At 38.7% G+C, this 23251-nt stretch overlaps 1 protein-coding gene across 1 annotated transcript in view; it reads right to left on the reverse strand.

Moving 5' to 3' along the window:
* Gorasp2 (golgi reassembly stacking protein 2, 55kDa) overlaps positions 1–23251 on the reverse strand; it is a 29004-nt gene that overhangs the window by 5364 nt on the left and 389 nt on the right. The window contains exons 2-7 of the mRNA XM_005393241.2: positions 9793–9873; positions 8359–8562; positions 7761–7847; positions 6607–6737; positions 5052–5184; positions 3236–3359 (exon numbers count right to left, since the gene is read on the reverse strand). Of these exons, the coding sequence (XP_005393298.1) occupies positions 3236–3359; positions 5052–5184; positions 6607–6737; positions 7761–7847; positions 8359–8562; positions 9793–9873 (760 nt within the window). The remainder of the gene's footprint in view (positions 1–3235; positions 3360–5051; positions 5185–6606; positions 6738–7760; positions 7848–8358; positions 8563–9792; positions 9874–23251) is intronic.

A 23251-nucleotide genomic window follows, 5' to 3' on the forward strand; every position in this document is an offset into this window, starting at 1 on the left:
AACTAGAGGTGTGCCAAAAAAAAAAAAAGCCTAGCTAAAGCACCGGCAAGGGCTCCATGGACCCCAGAATGCATAATTTCAAATATGAGAACAAATGCACAGATCCTAAAACTATATATAACTTTTCTTTTTTCCTGGTTGTCCTTGGGATTGAACCCAGGGTCTCTGCACTAAGTTACATCCTTAGTCCTTTTGTTATTTTTTCTTTTAAGACAGATTCTCAACAAATTGCTAAACTGCCTAGGCTGGGCTAGAACTTTCGATCCTCTACTTCACCCTCTCAGAGTGCTGGGATTACACCTGTGTTCCACCACACCTAGCTGATACTCAATATTTTTTGACAAGAGAGTTCTGTGCTTTTACCACATTTTCAACAAAGTAGGATGGTTGGTTGATGTATGTATTCATTCCAAGTTTTGCGGGATACTTATAATAATTAGACATTGTACTAGACTCTTTACAGCATGAAGGAACAGAAAGCACAACCTTTATGCAATTTACATTCTAATGAGGAGCAGGAAAAGGACAGAAGACAGAGTATCAAATAAGTAAAATCTATAGCATGTAAAACAAATCCTCTAAAGAAAAATCAAGCTAAGAAGGTGGACAGGAAGAGGGAGAGGGTACCAAAAAGGTCACAATATTAATGCTATTTCCAAATACATCTTAATTTTCTAAAAATTTCATCATCAAAAACTTTCAAATCTACAAAGTTTAAAAAACAAACACCATCGTATCACCACAGGTATTACTTGGGCTCCTTTGCAAGCAACATACTGTACTGAACAGTGAAGATGGAAAAATAAATGCCTAACAAAATGTTGTTTCTCACATCATGACGCTAGAACATTTTAGTCTTTAAGACTGATTTACTCAAAAGTGAAGATGTCAATTTCTTTTAGTCTCCTGTGAGCAACTACTACTTTGTTTACATTTTGGTCTTTAATATTCAAGAGGTCATTCCTTGGCAGTGTAAACACCAGGGTCCTCAATGCATTGTGGGTAAGAGGATACCAATGTAACTACAGTGTAATGAAGGAAGATTAAAAACGTCACACAGAAGCCAGAGACGTTAGCTCTGTCCTACCATCAAAAGAGCTGTTATCACAAGGCACCTACAACACTCTAAAATAGGTAAGAATTATTCCGCTACAGGAGGGCCCGCTGCCTTGGAAAGAACCCAGCCCACCTTTTCCAGGTCTGTTCAGGAATAAAATAGAAGGCTACTTGATGGGATGTAATAAAAACACTTTAACATCATAAAAAGGACTCAGGCACTGTTTGAACGAAATAAACTCTAAGCTCCCTTCCAACAGTGCCTGACCGATGACATCAATATTTGATTCCATCTAGGAGGTGTTTTAAAATTAGATTGTAGGAATGACACAGCTCTATAAATTTATTAAAAGTCACTAAAAATCACAGAGTTGTACACTTGCAGTGAGTTAATTTCAGGGCATACAAAATATAGTACATCTCAATAAAGTCGGGCAAGAAATCAGCAGAGGAAGGGTTGGGTGGTTACGTCACTGTTCTAAAGACTGATGAGGCTGGGTCATGGGGGTTCATTATCTACTTCACCATTGCTGTCTGAAATTTTAAATTTTATCTAGAAAAAAATGTATTTCTGGGAAAAAAATAAGATCCTGAAAGGAGCTGGGACTTAAAGTTAGGGAACCAACTTTAAGATACTATACTGCTCATTTTACTACTGCTTCTTGGTGGATTATTTGAAGTCCATTCCAGAACAAAATAGAGTATAAGCAAATTCTGAGCACAAATATTTAAAACAGCTCAAATTGCCAGATGTGGGAGGCTGAGGCAGGAGGATCCCTATGAGTTCAAGGCCAGCCTGAACTGAAATACATTGTGAGACTGTCTCAAAAAAAAAAAAAAAAATATATATATATACACACACACACACACACACACACACACACACATATATGTACTTCATTATATATGAACTCAACTAAACTAAAACATGTCAGTATTTCATTTACTCACTCAACATTTATTGATATGTTCTTGGGATTATGAAGAATGAAAACCAGGAAACAGAAGATTAGAAAAAAGGAAGAATATAATTCACCAACATACTAAGTTAAGAATTGTGTATCAAGACTTAATAATTCCACTCCCAGGCATATAATAAAAACATGTCAGTGTAAAAACTTATACAGAAATGTTCACAGCAGCATTATTCATAAACACCAAAAAGTAGAAACACATCTTAAATATCTCCCAACTAAAGCACAGATAAAGAAAACATGGTACAGCCCTATGATGGAACACTGTTAGCAATAAAAATGAAGTAGTAACATACGCTACATCAGCGAGCCTTGAAAATCTGCTGAGTGAAGAACACCAGGTCAAAAGACCACACGTATTCACAAATGTCCAGACTGGGCAAGTCCACACAAAGACAGAGAGCTGATCAGCTGCCTGGCCCTGGAACACTGCACAAAAGCAAGCAGTGATTGAAGTTGGGTAGAAAGTTTCTTTGAGTACAATGAAATCTTCTAAAGTTGATTGAGGTATTGATTGTACAACTCTGCAAATACCCTAAAAACCTGCATACTTTAAATGGGTGAACTGTATGATAGCAATTCTATCTCCATAAAGCTATGTTAAAAAAGCATGAAAACAGCTGGGTGTGGTGGTGCATGTCTGTAATTGCAGCACTCAGGAGGCTGAGGCAGGAGGACTGCTGCAAGTTAGAGACCAGCCTGGGCTACAGAGTGAGTTCATGGCCAATCTGAACTGCACAGTGAGACCCCGTCTCAAAAAAACTAAAAAAGAAAAAGAATGAAAACGAACAAAAAAGGGTCTACATCAGGAAGAACAAAAAATAAAGGGGAGAACTAGGAATATGTCCCGTGAGTAAGGCTGAGCAGAAAGGAACGGTATCCTGCTTATCCTCTTCAACCCCTGTGCCCACCAGCCAGGACACTGGCAAAGAGAGCTGTTAAGAGAACTGAGAGGCAAAAGCCTAACTCTACACTGTACATATAGTCTGAGAGAAGCCCAGGTCTAAATCATACAGAGAACAGGTTTAAATGCTGACCTGGTGTGGATGAGCATGGTGATTTAGTACTAGGTTTCACAGGCAGGACACATGCGTCAACACAGCATATTTACAGCTTTCAAGGCACACAGACGTTACTTGGTAAGATGCTATGCAAGGTCACGTAAGACAAACGAGCTTGAAAACAGAGTAAGTATTCCTCCATACCCGTACTGAGAACACTGCTGACAACTGGTGGAGTTGAGCTAATAGAAAGTCCAGACAGACTCTGTTCAACTCCTGCAGTTCCTGGTGGTGACAGAGATGGGGGATTGACTGAGGACAGCTGGACCTTCAAAAAGGGGGGAAAACAAAGTTACTTAAGAGTACACAAATCACGGCTCTCCCCCATCCTTCACATATACACTTGGGTCACACACTGGCTGTGCAGGGTTCCCCTGGCCCTCTACCTCCAGGCTCTGCCTGCTGCCACTGGTGCACAGCGGGTGCCATGCACCGGAAACATCCCTCCAGCCCATCACTTTCCTGCTTTAGACACAGCTTCCAGCCCGTTATATACGCTGACCTATCTACTGCCGCAGCAGGAGTGACTCTACTGTCTTATTTTATTTCACCCTTAAATACCACTGCTTCCCCCTCCGAACTCTCAGTCAATTGTTTAAACAAAACAAAAAAACACCTTTTATTTTTATGGAAGAAATCAACTGCAAGTCTTAATATATTTCTTAAAGATTCTCAGGATTTCTGCAGGGCATGGTGGCGCACACCTATCATCCTAGCGCTTGGAAGGCAGAGGCAGGAGAATCACTGTGAGTTTGAGGTCAGCCTGGGCTACAAAGTGAACTCAAGGCCAGCCTGTACTACACAGTAAGTCCTTCTGCAGGAGAGGAGAAGACGGGAGGGGAGGGGAAGGGAGGAGAGGAGAGGGGAGGAAAAAGATTCTCAGGTTTTCTAAGCTCCTTGATTCATTAGCTCTTTTCTCATCCATGAATAACTGTTCAGGGCAGTGGAATCTCTGTGGACTCTATGGATGGTGCTGTCACTTCTGAACACTCCAACTGCTGCCAGCTTTGTGCGCTGGGCTGTGTTCCAACAGCTCCTGCGTTGCACCTTTCCCTAGCTGTGTGCTACCTCCAGTCTTCTCAGTGACCCCCAGAGGCGCGCTGGGGGAGGGCGCGTTGCATAGGGGAGGCCAGCCAGGCAGAGTCGGAGCAGCAGCTGTGCCAGCGCTGACGCTGAACGCAGTGAGGATGGGAAGTGAGAGCGGTGAGGCTCCTCGCGAGCTCCCACGCCTCAGGGTTGGGGCGGGCCAAACTGCATGCTGTGACATGACAGTGGAGCAGGCCCACCTTACATCTTCCTTTTGGGTTTTTAGTAGTTTCTTCTTGTTTTACTCAGTGGTACAGACAAGAGTAACTCTCCCGGGATGCTGCCGGAGGAACATATAAACAGCCCGGAGGCCCACACAACCCTGGGCTCTCCTCGCCTCTCCAAGAAGCTTCTCAGAGCACTAAGCACTGCCACCCTCCCCTTTCGCTCTCTGTGCACTACGTCACCCATGACTTGGTGGTGGCTGCCCATCAGCTCTCTGGAATGGCTCTTGCCAGGCCATCTTTGCACTCCTGTCACCTGGCTTCCCTGCAGCACCCGACCCTTTTCTTCAGGTGTCATCTTCTGACCTGAACAGCTTTACTTAGTCCCCTTTCACTGCCTATCCAGGTTTTCAAGAATCTAAACTTGGTCCTCAAACCCACATAGGCCCAAGGCCTTGGCAACTCTTCTCAACATTTACAGGGTTAAACTGGCCTCTCTGTTCGGGATTTCTAAGTCTGTGTCACTTCCCCTGTGCTCTTTCCTAAAATCTATTTCCGTTTCTAAACTCTACCTGGATATCTTCCAGAAAACTCAAATTCAACATGAGGGCCAATATTCAACTCGTCCCCCCTGCCCTACCTCGGTGCTACCACCACGCACATTAATACATCGGGCTTGTCTTGTGGAAACCACCAGGCAGTAATCTTACCTCTGTAAACCCATCTTTAAGAGGAGTGATAGGTGTACCGGTCATTTGTCCTGGAAGAGAAATTTTCTTTCCTTCTTCAAAAGGGCGTGTAGGTATTCGATGCAAATAACCATATCCAATGCCACATCCTAGGCTATAAGATCATTTAAAAAAAATTTTTTTTTCTTGAAGGTATTATTATCAATCACAGCTTGATTTGAGTTTTTGAAATAAACACATATATATCCATTTTTTAAAATAATGCCACCTTATTAGAAGTCTCCACTGTCTGCCTTATTTAATACAGCATGCTTCCCTCTACCATGGACACTATCTGTACCCTTTCATTTCTCTGTAAGCATTTATCACTACCTAATACACTGGATATTTATTTGTTTACTGTCCATTTCCTTCAATAAAATGCTAAGGCCAGTAGGGGCAGAGACCTTGTTCATTTATTGCCTTAACAATTCCTGGTACCGGATCGACACTTAATCATTTGTGGAATGGGTGATACACTGAGAGCTCTAAGCACTTTTTCATGATGCTATCATTTGCACATCCCGTAGTTTTATTTCAGAATGCAACACAAAGCAGTCATGCGTATTTAATCTAGATTTCTTCTAATTCATCCTCCTACTGCTACCAGAGGCATTTTTCTTAAACGATGTGGTCACACTGCTTCCTCACATTCCCTTTTCCTTCTTCCCTTTGGGGAATTACTTCTCTGTCACGGTGTGCATTGCTGGTGGGACTGTCAATTGAGATGACTGCCCTGCCCAAGGGAGCAGCTCATGACCAAAGCCAGGCCTATCAACTTTTCTTGTCCAGGGCTGCAAATCTTAAAAAGGAATGGAAAACCACAAAAATGGCTTCATCCCTTCTGCAGATTGGTAACAGTATTGTCAATTAGCTCTTTTTATCTAAATTCCTAGAGCTTTCTACCATCTTGCTCCTTCCACATCTGGTTCTTTAGCTGTCTCCTTAACTATATGAGCTAATCCATATCAGTAAGTTTTTGTCCACTGAAAATAGTGCAGCTGGTTTCTACTGTTTGTGACCAAAGAATGCCTACTGATAAATTCCAAATACAATATACCCTCTCAAAGTATGTCCACATACCTGACCATGGTATTTAAGGCTCTCCATGATCAGGTTTCAACCTAAGTATGGAAGCACATAGCTGTAATTTTAGCTACTCTGGAGGCTGAGGCAGGTAGATCCTTAGTTTTGCTGTCAGCCTGGACAACTTAGTGAGACCCTAAGTTCAATAAAAAGTGCTGGGGGTGTGGTTCAGTGGTACAAAGTGCTTGGGTTCCACACCCAGTACTGCCCCCCCAATTACTGATTTCAATATGCTAGGTCAACTCTTCTTGGTTTTTTTTTGTACTGGGAATCAAATTCACAACCTCACACTTGCCAGGCAGGCGCTATGCCACTGAGTTATATCCCCGGCCTACCTCTTCTTTATTGAAAGAATATTATAATAAATAATATTTCATGATAAAAGCAATCAATGTTCACATCTGAATATAAGTTGAAGCAGTCATAACTTAGTCTAAAATAACCAGCATACCTGCCTTCTCCACCCCATGCAGAATTTGGTGTAATAATCACTTCTCGACAGTTATCGGTGTCTGTGTTGTACACATAAAGCTTGAGTGGCTTTGCTTCATGGGTTTCGATAAGGCTGAACAAATCTTCAGACTGTGGAAGTATCACAGGAGAAGTGATTTTAAGTTATGGTACTTTAGAATGGTGGGTTGCAAACCTGGCCACTATCAGTATCATCTGGGTAATATCTTTAAGAAATACAGCTTCCAGGCCCTTGGACTCTTCCCAAACTAACACTGCACATGAGGTTTAAATACACAATCCAAACAAAGCCACTAGGTGCAAGGCCCTTCGCTCTGTTCTATGAGATCTAACTGACATTTTCACTAAAACTCTCCCACCCTAAGCTTCGCTTTTTCTTTTTTTTTTTTGTACCAGGAATCAAACTCAGGACCTTGTGCTTGCTAGGCAGGTGTTGTGCCACTGAACTATATCGCTGGCTGCTTTATTTTCCATTATTAAAATCTGGACACCTTGTTTTTCTCAGTTTTGATTCAATACCGTATACTTCCACTAGCTAACAGAAAAGGAAAAGGATCTAGCAGTTAAGATAATTCTGTTACCTTAAGAAGCAAAAAAAAGAAAGAAATCAATGACCAAAAAGAGGATTTGACTTAGTCTTGATATGTCTAAGAGACTTCTGCATACCACACACAAAACGTGTAAAACTGCCGCACAGTATGCATTTTTAATCATAGCTACACCCAATAAAACATGTCCCAGAAGATCCATTTAACACAAAGTCTAAGCTAGCCTGATGAGCAAACTACAAGATTTTAACCCTTAATGTAAAGTATGCAAATATCCTCCTGAATTCAAACATCAACGAGGAAGCCAGGTGTGGTGGTGCATGCCTGTAACTCCAGCACTCAGGAGGCTGAAGTAGGAGGATTACTGCAAATCTGAGGCCAACCTGGGCTACATAGTGAGCTCAAAGCCAGCCTGAACTATGTAGTGAGACCTTGTAGAAAGAAAGGAAAAAAGGAAGAAAGGAAGAAAGGAAGGAAGGAAGAAGAAAGAAAAGAAAAGAAAAGAAAAGAAAAGAAAAGAAAAGAAAAGAAAGAAGAAACCCATCAATGAGAAAATGTTGAATAATTATTAATGAACACTGATTACCTCATTCATGACTGTATCTGCTCCAATGATATAATCACTGTGAGGTCTAAGACCTGCCAGTGCTGCAGGAGAATTTGATTCCACTTCCTAGGACAACATCAAAACATGCCCCCAAATTAATAAATACATATACATATGGATATGGATATCTATACCTATCCTTCCAAGGTTTATAGTCACAGTTCTTAATTACAGTGGTTTAAAAAATCCCCAAATTTCTGTTGAAAGGGATAACGTCAGATGTAAGAAACTAGAGAATATATATATTTAAAACTTTCAAGTATAAAACCATATAATATATAATACTTAAAATATTTCTGTAGTTATTTGCCTTAATTTTTTTTTTAATGGACAGGGCATTAGAAAAATAATTCTTAACTTCTATATCTGCTTCTCTTATTAAAGTTTTCAAAAAAGTTAATCCATATTTGAAAAGCAGTGAATGCCGATTTTTAGAAACTACATAATCATCTCCAATCCAACAATAACCAACCTAACAATAATCTTACAATTTCCTCAACCCATAGATGACCATTGTTACCACCTCTTCCTACACTGCTTCTTACTATGCAAGCAACCGTTCCTGGTCAATACCTACCAACACATGCCAAACGTTTTCATTTGCCCCGTCAAAGCTGCAGAAACGAATGCTCACACCCAGTAAGCCCTGGCCACCCCACATGTTGCTTGGTGTGACTGATGTCTCTCGCAACTCCAAGGTTTTGCTGCTATAGATGAGCATTTTTACAGGTTTTTCAACATTTGCTTTCAGTAGATCCTTAAGAGTGTCATTGTCTTTATTCTGTGGACATATAGAAATTATATTCCCTAATAAATAAAAACAATATTAACTATATTTTTAGCTTAAGCATTCTATGCTAAAAGAGTAATATTAATCTAAAAGAGTAATATCCCTAAAAGAGCAATATTAATAATCAACATAAAAGAAATTCAAAAGTGGGTATAGTGGCACACTTCTGTTATCCTAGCACTCCGGGAAAATGAGGCAGGAGGGTCCCAAGTTTGAGCCCAGCCTGAGCAATTTAGGGAGACATAGTCACAAAAATAAAAAAGGGTTAGGGTTTGATTCCTAGTACCACACACACACACACACACACACACACACACCCCAACTTTTATATGCACAACAACTCAAATTGACTTTTCTTCTAGACGCTAACTATGGATTTTGCAACCCAACATTATTTAAGGCGATCAAGGGGTTTGGTAATGGAACACATAATATTCCATAAGAAGTCATATTATTACCAAAGTTGGATTAACTCTGATTTTTAAATCTGAAAGATTTAAATTTCGGACTCTACTTCTAAACACATACTTTGTTATTTATTAAGAACTAGAAAGAAAAGAAAATGGGTACATAATATTAAATATTTCATTACATAAATGAATAAAAGACATTATATCAGAGATATTGGTAAGTAATGAAAATAACTTAAAATTGTTATATAAAAATAAGTTAACTTAGTAATTAGTGTCACAGGAATTTCCTTTGTCAAGATTATATAATTTCTTGCCTATAGGACTTTATTATGGGTAACTGAAAAATATTTATAAAAAGTGGCTTTAATTCTGCACTTTTAGATAAAATCTCTGTCTGGTTCTGACAAAATCATTTGTCATGAAACATAGCTCTAAGAAAACTGACAAGTAAATGACACTTTATTAATCCATCTGTCAACAAGCTGCAAAAGTCTGACATTTTTAAAAAATGATCTTTCTCATCCTAATTATTTCTTCTGCTTATGAAAAGTGAGTACTTAACATATAAAGTGAAAGTCTCCAGGGATTCTCTTCTAAGATAATCACTGAACTATGGAATGCACTACAGTATTATAGATTTGAAATTTTAATGTTTACTAATACATTATTACAGTATTTCTAAAAGCTAGCATCATATGCTATATATTTATATCTCATTAATAAAAACCCATCCGAGATAATACATAAAGGCCCACTGATAAAAGGTTAGGAAGTACTACAAACAAAATTACAAAAAAAGTGGACTTACTAATCGTGAACCATTGATAGAAACAATAAAGTCAAAGAAAGGCTCCAATCCAGCTCTGTGTCCTGGGGAATTTTCTTGTACCTGTAGAAACAAAATACCAAAAATGAAAAATGCCAAGTAAGTTAAAAGTAAACACTGCATCTGCTAATCTGAGCAATTTCGTGGGAGATAATAATATGTAATATAACAAGCATTATTAATTTCCTATTATCTTGTTTTGAAATTCTGTATCATTTTTATTGTTTTTGCGTTATCTTTGTAGTTGTTTTTTTTTTTTCCTCTCTCTTTAAAATTTAAAAAAAAGAGTAAACACTGCTAGAGTGAAAAGCAAAAATTATAAGCTAAATTTCAAAATAGAGCCGGGCGTGGTGGCACAGGCTTGTAATCCTGGCACTTGGGAGGCTGAGGCACACCACTAGGTGTACAAGGCCTGGACATTATGTGGCTATCAGTTAGATGTGAAAGACTTCAGGTGTGAAAGGGCAGAAATGGCACAGATCCCCAGGTGTCCCCAGACAGCAGTTTCTCCTTTAGTAGGCTCCACACCTAATCATCTGATTAAACCTGAATATTTCCAAATAACCATTGATAGCACTTTATTTACAACCTAACCAGTTTATTGATCAACTGTGGACTTCACTGACACTGGTAAAAGTTCACTTTTTAGTTAAAAAAGGGATGAGATAGCACTTCTGTAATGTCATCACCAACTTAGAACACTAACCCTATGTACTGATTCTTATCATGCACTTTCCCGGGTATAAAGTTTAAGCTATTTGTTTGAACCATCAGAAGTGTTATTCCTATAATTCAAAAAGTTTCAATAGTTAAATTTGAATTCTAAAATAAGTAAACTTAAATCATCCTTTCTCCAATTGCTTTTCCATTTAATTTCCACCAACCTCAATTTCTATTCTGTTTTTAATGGACCTTGAAATTAATTTCTTTCTCAAATTCATTTATATTATTATTAACAAGCACATTTATGAAAAATAGGTATCTTAATTACCTCTTGGAAACCAGCAGAGGGAGCCCTAGAAAATGTTCTCTTTGGCCTTAGTACAGTTACAGGAAATTTCCTGTATTTCACAGCATGGAAAATAAAGCACAAAACACACCATTGACACAGGTAAGTTTCTCTTGCAATCTTATCCGATGACAAAAGCCTCTTAGGTACCCAATCCCCCTGGCATCAGATTACTACTTTAATACTTTCTGTCTCCTGTAAGAGCTCTAGATGGCTAATCTACCCTCTGTATCCTTTAAACTTCTTAATGTCAGTATATACTTGGCTCCATAGGCATTTAACATGTATTACTGTGCCAAGAAGCATAGCAACTTAAACAGGTTAAACTTGAAATTTAGAAATCTTTAATTATGATACTATAATAAAAACATAGAGTGAAAAAATAATAGTTTTGGAGTAGACCGATTTGGTTTTAAACCATGGTTTTTGCCCACTTATTAGCTGTGTAGGCCTGGGAAAGTTTACCTGTCTGGGTCTTGGTTTCATCATTTACAAGTAAGAGATAATACTGTAAAGTTTCAATCAGTTAAAGTTCATGAAAGACTTAGCTAATCCCATAGTCTTTTGTAGGAGCCCTACAAATCTTTAAACTTGTTTTCCTACCTCTGCAACCAACACCCAAGAATATATATTTTTAACCAACCAATATCTGGATACTAGGCTATTTTTTTGACTGTTTTTAACTACCTCTTACTCTTTGGTTTTGTTTTTTGAGACAGGGTCTCACTATGTAGTTCAGGTTGGCCTTGAACTCAGTATATACGTTGTTCAAGCTGGCCTTGAACTTGTGGTAATACTCCTGTCTCAGCCTCCCACGTGCTGGTACTGCAGGCATGTGCTACCCATGCTCAGCACCTCTTATTTTTTAAAAATAAGAAATATACATGTAAAAGTTGATAAACTGTACTATATTAAAACAAAGAATTTTTGATCATCGAAAGGAGTTGAGCAATTAGAAAGTAAAAGATACATATCCAACGAAGTATCTGTATTCAGAGCAAATCTTGAATTACTGCAAACTAAGAATCATAAACAAGCTGGGCATGGTTCTGCATCCCTATAAACCCAACATTCTAGGAAGCTGAGACAGGAAAATGGCCAGTTTGAGCCCTGCCTCAACATAAAAAATGAAAAAGGGGTGAGGTTATGGCTCAGCTTCAAGGCCCCCAGTACCAAAATAAATAAATAATAAAACCACAATAAGACACTATTTATCCACTAAAATGTCAAAAATAAAAAAAACAATAACAAGTGTCAGGTAAGATTGCAGAGAAACTGGAACCTTCATGCACTGCTGGTGGGAATGTGAACTGCAGCAGCTGCTGTGGAGAATAGCTTGGCAGATCATCAAAATGTTAAACATGAAGTTAACATATGACTCAGCAATTCCATTCTTAACATAGAACCAAGAGAAATAAAAATACATTCCACCCAGAAACTTGCATACAAATTTCAGAACAGCATTGTTCCTAATAATTAAAAAGTAGAAAGAACCCAATTATCTCTCAACTAATGAATGCATACACAAAATGTGTTACAGCCATAAAAGGGAATAAAGTACTTTACTGATGTACTGTGACACAAATGAACCTTCAAAACATGCTAAGTGAAAGAAGCCAGTCACAAAAGACCACATAAGTATTGTATGATTCTATTTACAGGAAACGTCCGGAATAGACATATCCATAGGGATTATGGGTAGATGAAGGGGAGTCTCTTCTACTGAGATGGTTTCTTTCTGGAGTAATAAAAAAAGCACTGGAATTAGATGGTAGTGATAGTTGTACAGCTTTGTTAATATACTAAAAACACACCAAACTGTATACTTTAAAAGACTGAATTTTATGGTATGCAAAGTATATCACAATAAAACTGTTAAAAAAAGAGATACAATGGGGCCAAGATTTTAGCAGATACTGAACTTGAGGATATCAAATGATCAATAAATATAAAAATATGCTTAACTGTAAGGGGCATCAAGGAAATGTAAACTAAAACCACAGCGTAATAACACTACACAGCCATCAGAATATCCAAAATGAGAAAGATACATTGGGCCTGGTGGCACACATATTTAATTTCAGCTTTTCAGGAGACTAGGACAGGAGCATCTCAAGGTCATGGCCAATTTAGCAAGATTGTTTCAAAAAGAAAAGAAGGGGCAGGGAGACATAGGCGGGGATGCACCTCAGTGGTAGAGCCAGCCTGTCTAGCAGGTCCAAGACCCAGGGTTCTGTTCCCAGTACGGCAAAAAACAAAAAAATAAATAAATAAATAAATAAATAAATAAATAAAATGAGGAAAATGGAAAATATAAAGGGCTAGTGAGGATGTGGAACATTAACACTGCTGGTGTGGGAATATAAATTAGTAAACTAACAATATTTATTAACACTGAAAATACTGGGCTGGGGATTTAGCTCAGTGGCAAAGCGCCTGCCTGGCAAGCGCAAGGTCGTGAGTTCAGTTCCCGGTACCGGAGAAAAACCAAAAAAAAAAACACTGAAAATACTTTTTGATCCAACATTCTATTCCTAATTACACACCACTACAGAAATGTGTATACACATTCTCCAAAATATAGCAGTGCTATTTGTACTAGCCCCAAACTGAAAACTACACAAATGTCTATCAATAGAAGATTCAAAGATGAATAAATTTTGGCACAGTATCTCAATGGTGTTAAATGCATTGATAAAAGGTCTACAATCTCACAGGCAATTATTTGAGCAAAAAAAGCCAGATTAAATGAAATGTATATATCACATAGTTCCATTTATTAAAGTACAAGAATAGGCCACACTAAGTGAATGCTTCCCATATTTGCCCTGGCTGAGGTGGGGCTGAATGGAAATACAGAAAAGGAGTGAGATCCTGGTTACAGTAGATAGTCATCTGTAAAGATTTCTTGTGGCTGGGCGTGGTGGCACACATCTGTACTCCCAACACTCGGGAGGCTGAGGCAGGAGGATCATTGTGAGTTCGAGACCAGCCTGGGCTACAAAGTGAGCTCAAGGCCAGCCTGAACTGCATAGCAAGAACCTGACTCAAAAAGACAAAAAGAAAAAAAAAATTGTCATGATGAAAATGTTCAGCATATGTGATGTCAATAAGGTAGCCACTAGTCACATGTGACTACAGAAACTGGAACTGTGGCTGGTGTGACTGAAGAACTGAAATTTAATTTTAATTAATTTACACATTTAAGTTAAAATAGTCACATGTGGCTAGAGGTCCTGGATTGGACAACACATGTCTACACGATAGCCTACATAATTTTCATTTCAACACAGAACTTCAATTGATGGTTATAATGACAATTGCCACATGGAGGTTAAATTATATTTAGTTCCTATCTGTACTGGGGAAAACATATTTTAAACACAGATTATCAAGGAACTAGGATGATGTGACATACTTTATGATTCCAACTATATGCCATTCTGGAAAAGGCAGAACTATGGAAAGAGGAAAAATATTAGGGGTTGCTGGGGCTGGTGTGTTGGAGAGGGATGACTAGGTGGTGTGCAGAAAGGACAAGGCAATACAACCTTTGTGTATTCTACAATGGTGGGCACATGTCATTATAAATTTGCCTAAGCTCACAGAATGTATACTACCAAGAGTGAACCCTAAGTTCAGAAGACTGTACATGATGGACCTTGGATGGCAACAGCAACAAATGTACCACTCTGGGAGGGTGTTGATCACAGGGAGGCTGTACATTTGATGAGGAGACATATGGGACATCTCTGTACCTTCTGTTCAATTTTCCTGTGAACCTAAAAATGTTCTGAAACATAAAGTCTATTAAAAAAAATTTTTCACATACCATAGTTTTTTGTTTGTTTATTTTTTGTTGTTAGACAAGGTCTCGCTACGTAGTTCAGGCTGGCCATGAGCTCACTATGTAGCCCAGGCTGGTCTCCAACTCACAGTGATCCTGTTCCCTCATCCTCCGAGTGCTGGGATTGCAGGCATGTGCCACCATGCCCAATATTTTTTGATACTTAAAAGAGTAAATATTCAGTTATAAAGAAAAATTTAACTATGCCCAAACCTCCCTGAAAACTCCAATGAACATTTTTTTTTTTTTTTTTTGGTTTTTCTCCGGTACCAGGAACCGAACTCACGACCTTGCGCTTGGCAGGCAGGCGCTTTGCCGCTGAGCTAAATCCCCAGCCCCTTCCAATGAACATTTTGATAGCATTTTTTCTAATTATTCTCAGGCCACAACATTTATTTTAAAGAATTAAGTAACAATAAAACAGATGAAATACTCAAGGTAAATAAACTTATTAAGACAATAATTATTTTTAAAATGTTATCAAAATACAGACAGGCAAGGCAAAAGAAGTTACAAACACAGTTTCTGGCACCTTTAATAGTTCAAATCTTACATTCTGAAGTCATCTTACCAAAATAAAAATCATGGGCATGAGGTAATTGTTTCCCTCCCTCTAGAAAAAATGGCTACAGTAAACATGATGAAATTTGCTAGACAAAATTTTAATCCCTCAACAAGCAAAAATGAGCTTATGATGAAAGTGCATAGTAAAAGGGCACGCCTAGTGCTTAAAAAGAAATTAGCATCAATGGTTTAGAAGCTGCGTTTTTCAATCACTGACTTTTCAGGAATAATCTCTAATGTGGTGTCATTCAACTATTGAGGGTAGTTTCAGTAGGTCTGGAAATCAATTCAGTGGGTCATGCTAGGATGAAGACCAAAACAAACACCACAATAGACAAAATATCAAAAATTTATGACATAAGGCTATTTTTAATGACATTTAGTAGTATGTACTGGTTGCAAAAGGTTTTTTTACTTTGAGCTATAAAAAAATTCAATTTGAAAAACTGTCCAACATACCATGAAACTTTCTGTTTAATCAAGTTCTAGGTAATAAAAGCAATTAAGTTTAACCATATCGCTAATCTCAGTACTCTGAGAGGCTGAGGCAGAAGAATCAACAGTTTGAGCCTAGCCGGGAAACTTAGTGAGACTGGCTTGAAAAATAATTAAAAATGCTCAGGATGTTCCTCAGTGTGGAGGCCCTGGTTCAATTCCCAATAGTGGGGTCAGGGGAGAGAAAACTTGTTTGCTTTTCCCTTGTCTTTTGATCCTGGATCATTAAAGTTTTTACCAGAGTTAAGTATGAAAACAATTTTTTTCCCTCTACAGATTTCACTGTTCTTTACTGGTTGCTTTCTAATAAATTATTCATCTCTTTTTCAGGATTAAGAGTTCAAATAGTACAATTCTACTATGTTTTAGTCACTTTGTGTCAATCTTTTTCTTTCTTCTTAGGTCAGGAGTAGGGACCACAGAGTAGAAAACGAAAGTGGGTGGGGCAGAGGGTTAGGCACTCTCCTATTTACTTAGGTATTTCCAGCTGAGGTACACAACTGGTAAAGTAGCGACAGGACACCAGACAAGACACCACTAGGCTACTTTCTGAACACTAGAGGAAGCTAAGTGGTATGTAATTGTCTCCTTCTTGTTACTGTACCATATACCTCATAAAATGTAGCAAATCGCTTTAAACGACTATCTATGCTATGATCTCCTCTAGCTCTCAATTTAATGTTAACACTGTCACTTTTGCACTTTAAGAATTGCAGAAATGCTAAGACTAGAAAAGAAATTTAAGCCAAGTAACACCTAAATGAATCACTTTAACTGTATGTATAAACCTTCATGTCATGTGTTTTTACCTAGGTGCTGGCAAATAATGGCAAAAACTGGCAAATGTGATATGATAAAAATAAAAGGCATGTCAGGGAGCTATTCTGACTGCAAGTGGGCAAGATGCCTATTGGATCTAGATGTGCAGTAAGTAATTTTGTAATAGAATAGTTCAAGCCCCACCTGCTAAAACATTCTCCTCAGATTTCTTCCATAATAACTATAGAGCATGTTCTTCTGACACTGGTCCTATGATATAATTTGTAACAGGTCAAGCAATTTGAAATAAAATTTTAAGATGTACACCTGTAGTCCCAGCTACTCAGGAGGCTGAGAAGGGACCATCACTTGGACCCATGATTCCAACATAGGGAGACCCTGTGTCAAAGGAAAAAAAAAAGTCTAATGGCAATCAAAAGGAAGTAAAAATCCATCATTACATGTAACAGCTTCCTAGAGAAGATGTGAACATTAAGCAAACAGTGTTGCAAGAAATGTCTGCTCCAAAAAGGTTAAAATGTCTTACAGTCTGTCAGCTCACCTTATACTCTTCAAATTTCTTAGAGAAAGAAAACTTGCTGTGTGATCTTAGCAAATCAGATTAATCTCTCTGTGCTTTTTTTAGCTGCAAAATGAGGAGGGTGATTAGACAGTCTGTCGATTGAATGACTCACCATGAAATAAGTCTTCAATTCGATAGTGAAGAAAATCAAAGGCAGCAAGATCATTTTAATTACAAACTTCTGGTCATTTTAATGAATGAGTGCAGTAACACCAGGGCAAGGCAATGAGAATGCTGGCACTCACCTGTTTTAAAAAGCAGACAATTACCTTAAAAATGAAGATCCTTGGAAGTGTGTGCTTCGGTGACTATAATGAGTCACATATGACCCAAAACTGATGTTTGAAATAGCAGCAAAGTAAAGGGTTAAGTATGTGGACAAAAAGTAGCTGCTGACTGATTAAATGGAAAAACCATGAGTGTTTTGTGTATTTATTTTTACGGTACTGGGGATTGAACTCAGGGATGCTCTACCATTGAGCTATGTTCTCAGCCATCTGTATATTTTATTTTGTGACAGGGTCTCCTTAAGTTGCCTCATCTGGCCTCAAACTTACAACCCTCCTTCCTTAGCCTCTTGCGTAGCTGGGACTATAGGCATTGGGCACTGTGCCCAGCATAACTAGTATATTTTAACTAGTATCACCACTGCAATAATGTTTCTTAATGAGTGAACCATTAATAATGTAAATGCTAGTAATAATGTTATCAACTAACATTTATGGAGTATTTATCATATTTCAGATTCTATGCTAATTGCTATGCATGGACTATCTCATTTAATCAACACAATAACCAATGAAGCAGACAATACTGTTTTAATGAAGAGATTTAACGGCAACTGTTTCCAAAACATTCTTGTACTTTTAACATGGTTTTCAATGGAAAGAGATGAAAGAAGCACTATTATCCCCAGTTTTCAGGTAAAAAGACTGAAGTTCAGGGAAGTTCCAGGGTTGCCCAAGGTAAGATGGAGCACAAGGTAAAATGGAGCACATGTTAGAATCCAGCTCCCAAGTGTGGTCTCAGAGGTCTACTGTGATACTCTTTCAATGTATTCACGTTCCCATGATGACACGGTTCCTTATTTCTAAAAAATTGCTTGAATGGTCTCTCACTGGTACTGAAAGAGTATGTGGGGGGGGGGGGGAGGAGGGACGGACAGCAGAGGAAATGCAGGAACAAAAGCCCGGCATCTTGCTTTTCATGCTGTAGTAAATTTACTTGCAAGGCCGACGGGGAAGTGTGCAATCTCCCAAAGTAACAACTACTTTGATTCTGAGTTTGTCTTTTAGAGAACAAGTCATCTTACTTCATCATCATTCTTCCTCAGGCAATTTACAGTCAGATTTCAAAGCACATATCAAATCTTCACAAATATTTTCCAGGTTAAACTTCTAATAATTTTTATTAGTGAATCAATTAAAATAATCATCATTTCAGTAGAATACTAAAGGCAATCAAATAAATTTCTTGATGTCTGTGGTTACTCTATGCTCAATTCTTACAAACATTTCAGAGGAAAACTTAAAGTTACTTAAAAGCCCTGTTAGTGTTGGGCCCAGAAGCTGGCAGAATCAGTACTGTGCACTCTGCTGCTTATTAAAACCATAATTAATCACAATAGTCCAGGCATTAAAATGCACTCTATCAAATAAAAGTGTATATAAGCAATGTGACCTTCATTTATTCATACCCTATCAATACAGAGGAAATTTTAAGTTCAGTGATACTTATAATCTCTAAAAGTATCCTGAAGTTCACATCTATTGTATTTCATGGTTTTAATAAACTGAAATATTCTGAGTTTTACATTTGAAAGCAATTTATTTTATTGAAGAGCTCAATTGGGGGGGTCAGGGCAGAATCTTTAGGTGGTGTTTGTTTATAATGCTTTTCTGATTATAACTTTATATTTGGAGAATATAACCCAACTGTTTCCCTTTTACATATTATTTTCATAATGGGTCAGAAGGGAGGGAGCTATAGTGAGATTTTTATGTTTTTTAAAAGGGGGCACATGAGAAATGCTATATTTAGAAGAAAAAATTATGACTACCAAATATTAAGAATTCGTTTTTCAAAATAAATATTAAATTAACATCTCATTGCAGTAGGATTTCATGAAAATGAGTGAGGCACCATTTAAAAAGGAGCAGTTCCATCTGACCCTAGATGGTCTAGTGATGTTTTATTTTCTATACAAATAATTCTACTTATAGCCACTTAATTTTTTGAATGCTGCCCAGGTTCCTAAATGCTACAGGAATGGCTCAGGGGCTAACAGCCTCTTATTACACTGGAGATACACTACATCTCAATGACCCTCTCTCAAAATATCCATCACCTAAGCTGGGGGTAGTGGCACACATCTGTAATCCCAGCACTTGGAGGCTGAGGTAGGAAGGGTAGGAAGACTAGAGGCCAGCCTTGGCTACACAGTGAGTTCAAGACCACCCTGAACTACCAAGACCCTATCTCAAAAAAAATCCATCAACTTCAAATTTTTCCTGGAGGAAATTTTTAAGAGTGAACATGATGGTTCCCACATCCCCACACTGCTGTGAATGCCGGCTCCAGAATGTACTCATGTCAAAGATTAAGTTTAGAACAGATTTTAACTATTTTATTGTAGAAGCAGGTCCTAGAGCGGACATTCATGAGGACTGTCGTAATTTTGAAAATGGCCTTGGACTGGGGATTCAGCTCAGTGGCATAGGACTTGCCTAGCATGTGTGAGGCCCCAGGTTTGATCCCAGCACAAGATGGAGGCGCTGGGGGAATGGCTTTGGCGGGCTCATTAGAGAACTGACAAGTCTAAGCAAGAATTTTGTATTAGAACTACTTGTATTCTAAGTACTGTCGAGATAACTTTAAGAGGTGAACACTTTTCCTGCCTTGTACTAGAATTTCTGGATCTAAAGAAAAGTGGCAGTTACGGTAAACATGTAATCTGACCCAATGTATAAGGGAGGCTGAAATATGTCATTTTTTTGGTGACCGGGTCTTGCTATGTAGGTTAAGCTGGCCTTAAACTCACTCTTCCAGTACGAAGCTACTTTTTTAAAGATGACATTTTACAACTAAACTTTTTGTGACTATCCAAGTATTTCATGATCGTTAAAGAAATTCTAGAAAGTATATTAAAGTTTAAAAGGAGCATAAAAACTATCACCTTCCACCAATAATCTCTTTTATATCCTAGTTTATTATCTTTCAGCTTTTATTTCTCAGGCACTCAAATGTACATACATGCAAGATTTGAAACAAAATTTTCACTCAATGTACAGTACTCTAACCAGTGGTTAGGCCCTGATTTATTTAAATAAATAAAGCTGTTGGATCTTTAGGTTCCATGGTAACAGAACTTTTAATCGCACTACAGCTGAGTATGTCCTCAACATCTTTGTGGAGTATGGCTTCACAAAGGGGCAATGTTAGGCACAGGATAAAGAAAAGATTATGCAAAGGATCAATAGTACTACCTTTAGGTAGTGGAATTACAGGTAATTTGGATTCTTGTACTTTTGGAATTTATCCAATCAAGTGTTTCTAATGAATCAGAAAATAAGGTAGCAATTTGCTAAAATAAAGACCAACATTTATGTAAAGCAAACATTAAAACTCAATAACTTCAGGAAATGTATATTTTAAGTGAAAACAAAAAATACGATGTCTGGTTGTAGATATATATTTATAATAGCAAAGGCTAGAAAACTAAGTCATCAACACCAGGAGGTGCTGCTTAACCAAACTATGGAATAACGGATCACAATGGGGCTAATGGAAAGCACAAGACAGATCTCTATGCGCTGCTCTGGAAAGACTGCCAAGTTAGGTTACTAAATGAGAAGACCAAGGTGTGTAACAGTAGGTATCATATGCTTCCAACAGCTACAAAAAGAATGGGGGGCAGGAGTCTTTTATATGCATAAAACACTTAGAAGGCCACACAGGAAGTTAGGAATTGGGTATACAACATGATCATAGCCACATGGAAATATGCACTGATACATAATACCTAAAAAGGCATGTATACTGCTCAGAGTAACTTCTGCATCTATTTCAGGTTTGCCCAATGAAGATTTTTAAGGTGCAACCTAATAGTGGCATGGAAAAATAATGGAAAAAGCTCATGAAATAATAAAATAGCAATAAATATGGCTGCCATGACAGTAACTGGTATTTTAAAATGCAGTTGCAAGTTTTTACTACTAAGGAAATGGCCAGGGGGTGATTATCGAAGAAAACTAACTTCTTATTAAATCAATACAGAATATATTGAATACAAGTAACTTTATCCCAAATTTCCCTGCCATCTTTACTTTGGTTTACAAATTCAATAATCCAGCAGGTAGAACATATTCACGAAAATTTGGAGAATAACAAATGAAAGGAAGACATTTTCATGTTGATTTAACACAGTACTTTCCCTTCTGAAAACAAAGATGAGGAAATCAACTATAGAATTAGGGGCAGAGAGGGTCAAAAACTCAGGAACATTCTCTTAAACTAGATAATTGTTACTATTTTAAAGCTTCCTTTAACACAACCCTAAATAAGAATTATTTAACCTTTTGCAACATTTATGCTCCAGATGCACTGGTAACTAAGATTGCCCCTGGTGTTTCTAAAACTCAGATTTATAACTCAGGCTTAGTAACACCTCTGCATTACTGAAAATAGATTAACAAGAATTTACTGAGGTGCACCTATACAAAGAAAATACACTTCAGGGTCGGGGATATACCTCAGTGGCGTAAGTATTTGCCTGGCAAGCACAAGGTCCTGAGTTCCATTCCTGGTACCAAAAAAAAAAAACCAACAACAAAGAAACCAAAGTACACTTCAACTTGTTTTGCATCGGAATGCCATTAACAGAAGTTATTAAACTAGCGTTCTTTCTTTCTCCATACATTACCACTAATGTTTTACTGAGCTTCCCCAAGTGTACAAATTACAAAAACACCGCAGATCAGTTCTCACAGTGTATAGATTACAAAAACACAAGGATTCACAGCCATAAACAGCCACTGTGACAATCAGCTGGCCACTAGATAACATCCTGCGAACAGACAACTCAAAACCAGACCAGATACTAGAGAAAAAAGCAATGCCGCTGCTTTTCACTTCATATCTCAGATGTAGCAGTTCTCTTTCAATTTTCCCTATTAGCGTGGCACTCGAGGGTTTGGTCAGCTTACAGGACTAGGAAAGTAATATGGTTTATTTACTATTTTTTTTTTCCCCTGGGGAAAAAAAAAATCATCCACTGCAAGCCAAGAGCGTAGTTTCCGGAGGGATTTTTCTTGGAATGGAGAAGCAACTAGACACAGTAATTGAGAAGATCAGAAAGGTGATGTGTCACTGCTATCATTCAGATATCTGGTAATTTAAGAAAAACAGGGGAGCTGGGACAGAAACTGAAGGGAGCACCCGGAAGTGTACTCTCAGCGAAGATGCTGTTGCCTGCGAGACGCTAGTATTTGGTGACACTATTACGTCTCTAAATGGCGCTGCAGACCGGGGCCACTCTGTACACCTCATCCTGCGATCACTCACACAGGTGTCCCTGCACACAACCAGCCACGCTACTTTTAAAGCCTCCCGGTTCCTGGTTCCACGGAAAGCGCACCGCACGCTTTGTTCAGCCCCGGCCCTTCACAGGTACGTACACGTCTCTTCGCGTCCAGGTGTCTGACGCTGCTTTATCCTCCAGTTTACTTTGGAAACGTTCCTCCCCATTACCTCTTCTACCTCCGCGGATCTAAACCTCAACCGCCTGGCCCGCAGGCGTCTTAGGAGATCGCCGAAGTTCCCACCCCAGGAAATGATCACGGGGAGGGCTGCAAGGGTCTCAGCGACACGGGAGGAAAAGTCCTGTCAAAGTCACGTAAATTTCAGTCCGCCAAACCTACTTGGCGGCCGTTTCGTTTGCCATCTCCTCCTCCCGGCCTTGCCGGACGGCGCGGCGGCGCGGTGAAGACACACCTGCCGTCGCGTCCCCCGCCTGGACCGGGGGCTCAGGACGCTGGTTCTGCCAAACCTCAAGTTATTTTCATCGGCCCGCTTGGAGACGCTGTCCCCAAGCCCTGCCTGACCCTGGAAGCGAAGGACGAGGCAGGGAAGGCCCCGCGGAGGAAGCGGCGCCAAGGCTGCCCCTTCCCAGCCCGGCTCCGCGCCG

Source organism: Chinchilla lanigera, unplaced genomic scaffold, assembly GCF_000276665.1.
Source record: "Chinchilla lanigera isolate Chin_1 unplaced genomic scaffold, ChiLan1.0 scaffold00048, whole genome shotgun sequence".
NCBI lineage: Eukaryota > Metazoa > Chordata > Mammalia > Rodentia > Chinchillidae > Chinchilla > Chinchilla lanigera.